This window comes from Nomia melanderi, chromosome 14, assembly GCF_051020985.1.
Source record: "Nomia melanderi isolate GNS246 chromosome 14, iyNomMela1, whole genome shotgun sequence".
Taxonomy (NCBI): domain Eukaryota; kingdom Metazoa; phylum Arthropoda; class Insecta; order Hymenoptera; family Halictidae; genus Nomia; species Nomia melanderi.
The window spans coordinates 6,090,785-6,103,352 of record NC_135012.1 but is presented as its reverse complement, the minus strand read 5'-3'; the positions used below and the strand labels follow the sequence as shown (position 1 = coordinate 6,103,352).

Below are 12,568 nucleotides of genomic sequence, written 5' to 3'. Positions count from 1 at the left end.
GAATGGAAAATGGATCTCATCGAAAGGTTCCAAGAGAAATTCCGCTAATTTTTCCGAATCACTAGCATATTGCTCCTGTTCGCGAGGAATTGATGACATGCCACTGTTAATTAACTAAGCATGATCCTCTAAATAGCTCCCCAACGTTCAACATCAATCTCCAGAGCTCATCGAAAGGTTCCAAGAGAAATTCCGTTAATTTTTCCGAATCACTAGCATATTGCTCCTGTTCGCGAGGCATTGATGCAACGAACACCCGGTACAGTGTCATCGGCACATGCCACTGTTAAGGGCAGGCCCCTCTCCAGGGAGCGGCGCAAACAATAGCAATAGGCTAGCCGAAGAGAGTGTCACCCTTCGAGCAGCCTTCGGCGAGGTCCTAGGACGACGAGGTCCTGCGCCGGTATCCTTCGACCTTCCCACCCCTAACGGCCGGGCGAAGAAGACGAAGGAGGCCGCAGAGCGGCAGGATAAAGGGGGCGGGAGGGAGAAGGGTTGGGAACGTAGCCGGGAGAAAAAGAGAGAAAGTATACCGCCGGGAAAACTTTAATTTCTTTCTGAGAAAGATGGCTGTTCCTTGTATTTCGCCGCCGCACAAGGATCGGCCTCGGCCTGTGGGGTGTGCGCGTGCACCAACACGCGCGCCCCACGCGAGACACCCTCTACACCTTCCACGGACCGGTCTGCGCGGGTAGATAGGGACACCGGTGGGCTTGGTAGGAATTAATTTGGCCGGATGTCCCTGCTGGGACGTCTCTTCGCAGCCCCCGAACCGTTTGCCCGCGACCACTTTTCCAAACCTGCGAGACACCCTGTAGCAAAGCCACCCGCCTAAAGAGAATCAGCTTTAGGAGGAACCTATACCTTGAAGGATCGATCAAGAAGGATGAGGATCGGTTCCGAGAGATATGAAAGGAGTCGTCTTTCGGCATCAGTCTTGATGCTCGAAACAGCGCAACGGAAATAAATAACTTGCCAGGGAAAGATTCTGAAGTTTAACTCTCAACGACCCAGAGCTTTTTTTGTAATACTCGTCTATGAAATGTTGGATTGTGGTGAATGTCTTTTGTCAGTGCATGATCAACAAACCAATGATGCAGTAAGTGGAAATATTTGATGGCGAAAACTACAGCGATGATGAATAAACGAAATGAAAACTAAATTATTTTCATTCCCCGTATTGGGACCTTTCGGTCGTTAAGGGTTAATGTGGAGTATTAACCCTTCGCGGACCGGAAGTATTTCAGGTTTGCTTACTGCTAAAGAGTACCGTGATATAGGTGACAAGCGGAAAGAAATTCATAGTGGCTTGGTACAGCATTTAACGTGTTAATTGTAAATATTACGATAATAACAGTGATGAAAATAATAAAATGGTTTTTGCTGTCATATGCGTTTGGTCCAGTAAGTAAAAGTGCCGTGTTGCTTATACGGTAGAATTGGGTTGTTAGGGTTAAGCTTCATGTGATTTTTGTTAATTCTAAAAATCTGGGTTAGCAGCGTGAGTAATTAGACAACAGTGTAAGGAAAGAATATTCTGATACCGATTAATTGAGTCGCTCAGAAGTCAATGCGGTTAAGTCGATTGTTCGATATTTTCCGATTTTTGACAATTTTCATGGAATAAATAATATTCTATTGTCGCAGAGCCTACCCCTTGATGAAAGACTACATACTTTCCCAATCGAATTAATAAACCAACAATTTTAAAAACCAACATATTAAAAACCATTAACCCTTTACGGACGAACGTCGACACTTCGAGGAAACCAAACGTTCATATTTAGAATACTAAGTTGCAAACGAATAATCTAATTACTTAAGCAACAAGAGATCAGTATGTAGTTTCTAGTAGAAAGTTTTCTACGTTTCAAAGAATCCTCGTCCGCAAAGGGTTAATTTTCTCAATGTTTCTTCACTGTACTGAACCGTATTGGTTTCCTAGCGACTCAATTGTTCTATTCATCTTCGGTACGAAGGAATGATCGATAGAGCAGCAGTAAGTTAGCGCGTTAACCGGGCGGAGAGGTAGAACCGGTAGCTCTCCAAGTATCGTATCAGAAACTGATCTCGAGCTTTCGAGCTCGTCCCGAAGGCTATTAGATCCTCCAGGATCTTAGAAGGTTCGCAGTTGAAGAGGTTTTTCCCTGGGTCGTTGAGACCTACTCGAAACCGATTCTTTCGCGACGAAGCGAAGAAATTGGCCGCGTCGTTGGCCATCGGTTCGCTCGTTCCCTCCAGCTCGCGGAGCTTTTCGGAGAAAGCAGCGGGTAATCGCGGCGAGAGATCAATCGCACGAAATTACTGACGGACCGGAGCGCGTGTATCGCGTGTATCGATCGAGGTCATAGTTCACGGGGCGAGATGAACCATAAAGCGACGCACACACCTGCGTATCGTAAACATGACGCCGGGAGGCCGTAAGCTCTAACCCTCCTCCCGCCCGCCGCCACGGGCCGCCCTCCATCAGCCTGACGTAGCCAATTAGTCGAGGAATTAGCGTGACTACGATCTCGAAATTATTACGCTAACCGTGCCTTCCGACGCAGCCTCTGACGAAAAGGGTTGCTCTCTCCTCTGTCCGTCGTAAAGGGTCGCGGATAATTTGCCTGCCCCCGCCCTTCGCTGCCGGCCCATTCGTGCCGCGTTTCAAACTAATTTTTCCTCCGTCGACTTGAATCGTGGATTCGATGAAAACGTTCCGCCGGGCTTTTCACGCCGACGACGCGGCGTTCAAATTAGAATCTCTGCTTTCGGCCGAACTTATCGGTGAGTTTTTCTTGTGGACCTTAGACCTCTTCTACGGGATCTCTGAGTTGTATCTTGCCATAAGATCGTCAATGGATTGCTTGTCGTTTAATAACGGAACTATACAGTAGTTAAATTCGCCTTAACCTGTTAACTGTGGAGTTTAATTTGAAAGATCTCCGATAATGCGCGCAATGGAAACGGAGAATGAAGTGTATACTCATCAAACGCAGGCTAAATACATACATAATATATTCTAACGGAAAGCCAGAGCAAAACGAAGAATTGCATGTTTACCTGAAAAACTAAATAATTGATCGTTGAAAGAATTAGCAAGATTAAGATTTTAAGAATTTAATCGACTACGTTAATTATTTTCAACAGAAGCATTTGTCTTTTCAATAATTGTGGCAGAAGAAATTGAGGACAGAGGGTAGTTCTAGCGTTAATCGGATGTAGTATTGCATTCTCGAAAAGCTTCAGAGTTCATAAAGTGAAGCGATGTTTCCCAGTGTATTTAATTGCCTGTTAATCTCGAATCTCCGATCTAGGATCTCTCTTCCGGTGAATACAAATGAATTCTATCTATAATAAGACCATCGCCTGTGTTCGAAGCTGAAACTCTTCGGAAGCTACAGAGGAGATATTCCGCGATGTATCGAGTTGATGTTCGTTAACAGTAAAACTATCGAGCAATTAAATTGACTTCTTGAAATTCCGTTATAAAAACTCCAAGAGTGCATCTATCGAGACTTTAATTAACCTAGAATCCAGTTTTCGTATCGGTAAATCAATGTCTTCGATCATTTTTCATAGAAACATCTGCTATCTTTTTAATAAATTCTCTAAAAAACGATTAAAATCATTCATCGGATAACATCTTTTTAATAATTTCAAAAAGAAGACACCGTAAATGACTTTTAATCCGTCTGGTTAATTTTAGTGTTAACACATCGAATGCCACACGATGTCAAAGTGCAAAATATGCGAAATGAAAGATAGAATATCAAATTATTTAATTGAATCGCGTTATTATCGCAGGTTTGTCTTGCTGAATGTCGCCTCACTAGATAACGTTATTTACAATATAGGAATGTTTTTGAATAATCATAATTTAATCGAGGGAATTACAGTAATTTGTTCTCATAGGGCACAGTCACCGGTGACCCCCATGGTATTCAGCGTGTTAATCCTCGGATTCCCGTGCCTCGAAGTTCCCGAAAGTGTTTCAGTTTTCCGTGCCGGATGCGCGCAAAGTATCGCCGAAGAAGAAGCGGAAGAAAGGGTTTTCGGAGCAGGGAGGAGTGCCGCCTCGTATCACGGAATACCGTGTCGCAGACCAACGAGAGAAAGATTAGCATAAAGTTAGCGCGACGCCTGATACCTATATGTTCGCGCGAAAGTTAAGTTGGCTTGCGCGCTGCCGGCCCTCCGGTCCCCAGACGCTCTGTCCCGGCTCCGTCACATTTCGATACGAGCTTAATACCGTATTCCGGAACATCATCCACCGACAGAATACAATTTCTTCGTCTGCGCTCTAACGAACTTCGACTCGTGCTGAAATATTCGAGCGCGAATATATCGCAGCTGTGCGGTGCTCGCGCGATGCATTTGCCATGGTCGCACGTGGTAGCGAGGTTTGCTGAAGATAATCGATCGACGATTGAATACGCGAACAAACACATCTTCCGATAACCCTTTACTTTGTTTAACACTAGGTTTACGGACGTTTATTGGTCAGTTTATTCGATTGATCTTAGAAAAATCGACGTTCGTTCATTTAGATTTTGGAGATTAGACGTTTAAAGATAGACGATTGTAATACAGATTTCTGTTATTCTATCGAAATTGTTGCAAATATTTATTAAATAATTATATAGTATTTTAATCACTTGCTCTACGATTTATTCAACTGTGATCGCCACGACTGTCATTAACAATTTATTGAAAAGAGATATATTCTATGTCTACTTTTGCTCTAAAGTATAATAATCGGGAAAAAATATTTCATTTGAATTCACAAGAATCGAGTGACATTTATATTCCTTGAACTCTGTTTATAATCTTCGCATGAGCCTCGCGTTATTGCAAGGCAAGGTAACCCTACGTTCAACGCGTCGATTGCGCGCGTTCTCGATTCTATAAATACCGTTTACCAAATGTTACGTCAATTTTGATCGAAGTTACACGAATATTCCAATCGTCTATTTGCAAACCTCTTCCCGAGATCTAAACGAGTGTCCATCAACTTCGTTAAGAACGATGAACAGAGCTATACAATGAGCGTAAGCCTGGTATTAATAGCATTCAGAGGAACAGATTATTCCTCCATATCATCGCATCCTCCGTTCTATTTCTCTAAATCGTTACGCGTCCCGCGATCGTCCGAAAAAGTCCACCGGATACGAGGCGAGCGCATCGCGTGCATCCGGCCGCGGTCACTCGCGCCGCTCGAATCTCCCGCAAGGTGTCCCGCGGAATCCAATTTCCTCGGAGTAAGAGGCTTCCAGTTTTTCGAAGTCGACTCCGTAGGATACGATCAAGAAACCCGATTAAAGTAATGCAAAAGAGAAGACAATGTCCCCTCCAAGATGGACCATTTTCCTGGGGCGTTAATGCCCGGAAATTACGACGAAATTCAGGAATCCCCGCGAAGATAAAGAGACAGAGCGAGAGAGGGAGACGGGAGGGCGTGTTTTCCGACGGAGCCGAAAGAAAAACGCGAAATCGGCCCGAGACAATTTCCAGGGAGGCTGACGAAGCTCGCTGACTTGGCTCGCTCGGAAGACGAGATCTGCCCGGCAAAAGATGAGACCGGGAAGATACGAGCGCGATCTAGGAGGAGGATCGTTAGTATGGCCCCGGGACACTGACTCGTGCTACCTTTATCTCCTCGAGTTACCAAGTTTTACCGCGGAGACTAAAGCGCCCCGACAACGAGCGCACACCGCCGCCCGCCGAGTTATTAGCGAGCCGAGGAAACTTCCGAGGAAGCTTTCTCATTCGTTTGCGCCGCGAATAACAGCCGCCACGCTAGCTGCTAACGATACAGCCGCCGCTGCACGCTCGACGGGACCGGAAGCCGTGGCTGCGCACCTTCGAGCCTGCTTAGGCTTGCCAGGACCAGGGCTGGTCTATAAAGATGTCTTTGATACTAGTCCAGAACTGGTCCAACGCGGAATTATTTAGATGATCCGTGATTTGTGGATCGTTGACCTTGGTGGCTCTTGATGACACTTGGCTGACCACTGACCTCTTATGGTTCTGCTTTAAATGTTCCTATATTGTTGTTGTTTAGCATTCTGTTCTTGCTGAGTTGGTCTTAGTGTTGTTGATTTTTTGTATTATTACGGCACGTTCGAAGTGGTGATGAATTGATAAGTTCCTGCACCTTTGGATGCACTAATTCTTTCGAGGCTGGTATTTAAACTATATTTGAAACTGTATTACAGACTTGAAATCACAGTGTTCACATTGTGTATCTCATAGTTTACAGTTTTAAAGAATTCACCGTTTAATCTGTTAACACGTTGACTGCCACGAGAAACATCAGTTTTTTATGTATCACTTATCCTTTCTATAGCAAAGATACAAGAATTATTAATTCTTTGATATGAACATTTCTTGTATTACCCTATTATCTAGTTATTTACGTCACGGAAAATTTGTGTTCGAAATCAATTATCTTCCAAGTTATAATGATTTCCTTGTAATTTGAAAGCCCAAGAATCTCATCGAAATGTACTCATCAGGGCGAATGCACTTAGCTTATACTTGAATGAAAAACCAAAGCAAACAAGAATTACGTTTATCTAAGATGATAATCAAGATCAAGATTAATTAAGATGACGTGTATACTCGTCTATCGCAGTTAACTGGTTAACACGTGACTGCCACGAGAATTTCGAGCGTTTTGTTACAGTAAGATTTATTCCTTTACAATAGAGGAAAACAGTGTTAAATATAATTATTAATGTCTTGGTGTTACAGTATTCATATTAAACCATTACCTAACTTCCCGTGTTACTAAACATTTTGATCCAACATCAATTTTCTTATTGCAATTGTTTTCAAGCAATTTGGAAGCTCCGGTCACCGGTGACCACTTGTGACAGTCAATGTGTTAACAAAATTCTGTCATGGTAACCGCGTTAGCGTCTCCATTCTATTGGTTACGTCCAAAGAAGCCGCCTCAAAAGCGTTAAAGTAACAATTTCAATAGAGTGATTGGTTCGACTTCAGCTCGTCGCATCTGTTTTAAAATGTATAGAACCCGGTGTACCGCGGTGTAATTATAAGCTCATCGAAACTGGGATCAAGCCTGGCCAGAATTAGAAAAGCTCCTCCAGTCCGGATGGATCCGTCCACGATCGAGCGGACACCGGGTCCGCCGCGTGTAAACGCTAATCCGGCGTACATCCGCGATGCCTTCGGAACCGCGAACGCTCCATCCGGTTGCAGTTGCAGTTCGCAGCTGCACGAGTTTACCGCTGCGAGTACAATCGTATTAGATATGAGCGGGGAATACCGGTGCCGGGAGAGAGCGAGTTTATAATGACGGAACAAGAAGGTCTAGTCGCGGGAGACCGTATCGCATTTTCCTCGCGTGTGTTGGCTAGCTGCGCTCGCCAGCACGCGGACGAGAACACACGCGAACGGCCGCGTGCGCATCCACGCGCCACGTATTAGGAATCGCGAATCGAATACACCCAATTTAACTTCTTCGGGTCGGAAAGTATTTTGCGGGGAATTTCTTGAGTCCTCCTTTGGTTCTCTGTTTATACTCTATCGAAAATGGATTACTCTTATTGTTAGTTTGAATTTGCTACTTGACACATTGCGTACCGGCTAATTTTCAGAAAACTTAATTGTATGGGTGGCAATTTTCACTGAGGTTAACTTATATCACTATACATAGAAAAACTCGGATATCATATTGTTATGCAGTATATTTTAAATAGATAATCAATTTAAATTAAATTTTATATTTTTTTCAATACTGTGGTCATTAGCGAAGTCGCATAGCTAAGTCTTTATATAAAAACGAGATTTCTCGTTACCGGTACGCGATGTGTTAACCCTTTGCAGTTGAGATGAGTCACAGTGGCATTTTGGTTTGTAGGGGAATTATGAAATTCAATATTCAGCAGATATTGATGTAATTAGACATTAATTAATTCTTTCGTGTGTTTCTTAATAGAATTAATAGTTTAATCAATTCTTCGTTAGAAGACAATGGATAGAAACAATTTTCGACTGCAAGGAGTTAATCTGTTGATTAGAACTCGAAATAGAACTCTTCAATCGAACTTTCCTTCTAAGCACCATTTCCTTTCTTCAATCTCCAATTTCCTTTATACTCATTTCGTCAAAGATACCATACCTTCCAATTCATTACAGCAAACAGTCCAAGTAACTAACAATAGCATAACAAATCTTCACAACTTCTCTCAATAAAAGAGATTGCCAAAATATACAATCTTCACGAGCTCCAACTCAACGATCGCGTTTCATCAAAGATACTATACCTTCTAATCCACTACAGCAAGCAGTCCAAGAAACTAACAATACCATAACTAATCCCCACAACTTCCAGCTTCTGTAAAAAAAATCGCCCCAATTACACAACCTGCACGAGTTCCAACTCAACGATCAACACACCAAACCGACCCACGGTCACTCCCGAAACCAAGAATCCTGCTCCCTCGATCGACCGTCTACCGCCAAAGCAAATCATCCCGTCAAAACCCGAGTGTACCCGGAACGACGCTCGTGACGCGTGTCGGAGACACACGTTGCATAATTGAGGCGGCACGGCCGAGCTTATGAAAGAAATTCCGAGAGAGACCGCGGGGCGGGGACGCGCGAGAGCACGGAATCCAATTTGGGTCGAATGAGAACCAGCGGGATGAGAGCCGCTGCGCGCTCCCGCGGGACCACTGGGAGCAGTGGGAAGCCTCTGTACCCGTGCTGGGGCTCTACCCGGCTACACCGCGAGGGGAAACGGTGGGGGGGCCGGGCGGGGACACTCCCCAAGGAGGTAATTACCCTCCCTACGTTCGCCCCCAGCCACCCACAAGCCATCGCAACTTCAACTCCTGCCGGAGTTACATGCTAATACAAAACCAAAACCGGTTCCCAACAGCTTCGAGTGCCGTCGAAATTTCTATACAGGCGCGCACACGCGCGCGGGCACACGACCGTGCGCACGTACACGCCGGCCGAGAATCGTAATGACGCCGAGAGGACCCCGAACAGTCGAACCCTTGTCGGCGACGGGTGCGCGCGATTTGAATCCCGAATGGGTAACCGGGACATTTTCGAATTGCCTGGATTCCGTGGACGCGGTCGGTGCATTATGCGAAGCTTCGAACACTGGACAATGTTTTCTTCCCTTTCCGGTTTTTAGGACGCTTTTCGAGAACTTTTGGGAGAGCGAATGCCGAACAATGCGGAGAATGAGTTCGGGAAAAAGACTTTTGGTTTCTTTGGAAGACGAAGGAATTTTTTTTTTTTTTTTGAGAGAGAAATGAAAGGAGATATATAATAATAGTAATATAAATAATTGGAATGTTGAGATCGATGAGGGTTTCAGGAGTCTCCTTGCGTCTATTTCTTGGGATTCGCTGGTTCCAGGTGAAACTTACAGGGAATTAATGACGAGGAGAAGGCCTAGGGATACCGAACTTGTTAAATTGTGATGTAATTCTAGAGCGCCGGGGCAGATGTCGGAAGATTGATGATTGGAACAGTTAATTTTGGCTTCTCTAGGCGGTTGAGCCGGTTGTTTATGGGATTTAGGGGGCTACGGGTTTGGTTTTACCGAGCGCGAGGGGAGTGTTGGTATTCTTTTAGGGGGTGAAACGTGGCAGTGATTGGATTAGCTGGATATCGAGTTGGAAACGTTTTTCGTGGGAGAAGGGTTGCCTTCCAGGCTTTCACTGGCAAGGATTCTTTCGTTTCGCCGGTATCCCATAAATTCCTGAATGACCGGGCCAGACGGCTATCTCGATCATCTCCTTTGAAATCTCCTTCGCGAAAACAATACCGATCGGCGTAGCCGTGGAATTTTCGCGACGCCCCTAATCAGATTTTCGTTTAATAATTAAACTGCGCATGTTCGCACTTTTATGATCGCTTTTATGATCAATACAACGAACGCATCTGATCCCCGACGTAATGGCGGAGCCTGAAATTGCTCGGCCGCGGTACGCGTGCGTTTTTTCCCCCCATCGCGCGCGCGTGTGCGTGCTTGTTTTGTTTTTTCCTTTTTTTTTACCTCGTTCACCTGGTATATTTCGGTAGCAACGAGAAACTGATTACCAACAGTGTCCCAAGCGCGGCCTTGGAACTCCCAAATGTCATACTCGTAAAAAAAGACTATTGTACACCGCGGACTTCCGGGTTATTTATACGAGTTATCTCTTCTCTGAAACCGCGAACCGCGCGCGTGAACGCTTCTGCCGGTGCCGCAATGTTCGCGGCCGGTGACTTATGAGCGATGATAATTCCAGCAGCTTGAGTGCCGCAGCTTTTCATGCGCGACTACTTACCCCGTAACTCACCGTCGTCTCCATCTTTCCCTCTCCCTCTCTTTCCGCGTCGTCTTATCAATGAGTTATACGCGTGGCCCAACAAACAATTAACCCCGAGCCACGCGGGGAGTATCCTTAAGAAATTCCTGGGAGAATCAATTTTCAGCATGTTCGGTTAACACGTCGACTACCATGAGAATGCTGTCTTAGAGGCGAAGATACATGGAAACAGTTACTAATTGGTACCACGATTTTTATATTACACTGTTAACTAGTCACTTAATTTAATAAACAGTTTTAGTCGATGATCTTTTTATTCTATCTATTTTCAAGAAGCAGTTGAAGTTGTCTACTCGTTATCATCATCATAACGAACCTCGAGCAAAGACACTTAACAAAATACTGTATCTTTGCTCATGTGTCCTTTCAAAAGCTACCCCTTTTAGATTCGCGCAGTAACGGCCGAAAAATCAGCCTGTTAACTGTTCAATTCGAGAAACTTCCGCGAAGCGTTTATCGATAGTTACGGACACATGCACGCCGCAGAAAAACTTGGATCACGGACGTACGGGGGCCAGAGCCGGCGGTTGTTTCGCGCAAGTTACGCTTAAAGTTGCGCATACGTCCGGTGGGAAATTTGAATTTTGGCCAGTTTTCCTCGATGTTGGCCCAAGGTGGTTCGGTCTCCTATGCGCAGGAATGGGCTATGGGAGCCAATATCACCGGGGTATGGCTCCCACGGGATCACCTCGTCTCTTTTCCACCCCTTTCTCGTATTATACGCATCCGTGTGGCAAAAGGGTCGTACGCGCCCGCGCGCGCGTTCCTAGCCGCCTGCCCCCGGCCCGTTTACCGTGCCCCGTGTATCCCTGACTTCGTTCTGCTCGATCGCTCGAAATCCCATGAAATTTCAATGTTGACCCCTATTAGGGTCCACGGCGCCCGGAATTACGCTGCTGGATTTCGGAGGGCGGACTGATAAAAAGCGACTTAGACAGGATGTACATGGATCGAAGGCATCGGCCTACAGTTAGAATATTTCTTTTTGTTATATACCGGGCATTGTTATCAGAGATATGGAAAAATCACATGAGCTTGCTGTTTACTTTGGTGACTTTATCGTATCTAACTGTATTTTCATTGAATTACTGATGTTTATGTAATTATCCACTTCATCCGTGATTCCGTTTAACTACTGTGAGTAGGATATTTGAGAAAACTGTGACAAATATTGTTTTAATCTTGACTGTGTTTAATTAACACTAGGTTTACGGACGTTTATTGTAGTTGGCATTGTTCCCAGAAGAATTTACTTTCCTACGCTTAGATCTTGGAAATAAGTGATTTAAAGATAGACGATTAGGATACATGTCCGTCTAATCGCCTCGAACAAAATCACCACGAAAGTTTGTCAAGTAATGTTTATAAAATTCAGTACGCGTTAAACGTGTTCCGTAAACGTAGTGTTAACCCCTCGCCTTGCAATATCGTGTCAGACACGAGGCGAACATTTCTAATATGTTGTGTTAAGTTTAAATGAAACATTATTGTTCTTGTTAGGAATTTGTATGGTTTATACTAAATCTAGACATAGAAAAAGCATGTAATATTCTCTTTTACTGCATTATTAACGATAAATAGTTCTAACAAATGCACCTACAAAATTAAATCGTAAGGCGAGGAGTTAAGGACCAGTAGCAGGGTTGGTGATTTTTCAGAGAAAAACGCTAGCTCGCAGAATATCTCGAAGGTGTACGATTTACAAAGTTTTTAAAGGATTTCTCAGCCTTCCTCGAGTTTCCTTGTTACAATAAGATTGACGTTCAGATGCTTTCTGTCGCAGACTACCTTCAAGACGGCAGGCCATCGTCCGTTCAAGGGCCGGACCTAGAGAATCAGAACAGCCTCGACAGCGGTGAGTGATATCGATAATTCTCCCCCTTCCCTTAGAGTCGCACGCGTTTCCTCGCTCTGCGAATGATAACTCGATCGACAGACTCTGAAAATCGAGCTCAAAGAGCCACGATACACCGGGACTCTTAGGCAGCCCTGTGACCCATAAAAATCTCGAAGATCCTAACAAGCGGCGAAGTCTCGGCGATAAAGAGGGTTGCGCCGACTCCCTTCTTGTTTCTCGGCCTCGTGTCCACAAAGAACTAGGGGGTGAATTTTTCAGACGAGCATCAGCTTCGAAGGGTGAGATGCTGGTGGTAGTTAGAGCTGGAGGATTTAGACGCGTTCTTGAGCGATTCGGTGATAACAACGATAGAATTGTAATCAATATA

General features: G+C 44.7%; 1 protein-coding gene across 1 annotated transcript in view; it reads left to right on the top strand.

Annotated features, from left to right (window-relative positions):
* The window catches only part of L (zinc finger protein Lobe), a 113,792-nt gene that overhangs the window by 31,017 nt on the left and 70,207 nt on the right, over positions 1-12,568 (top strand). Inside the window, exon 4 of the mRNA XM_031973758.2 lies at positions 12,127-12,198. Within this exon, the coding sequence (XP_031829618.1) occupies positions 12,127-12,198 (72 nt within the window). The remainder of the gene's footprint in view (positions 1-12,126; positions 12,199-12,568) is intronic.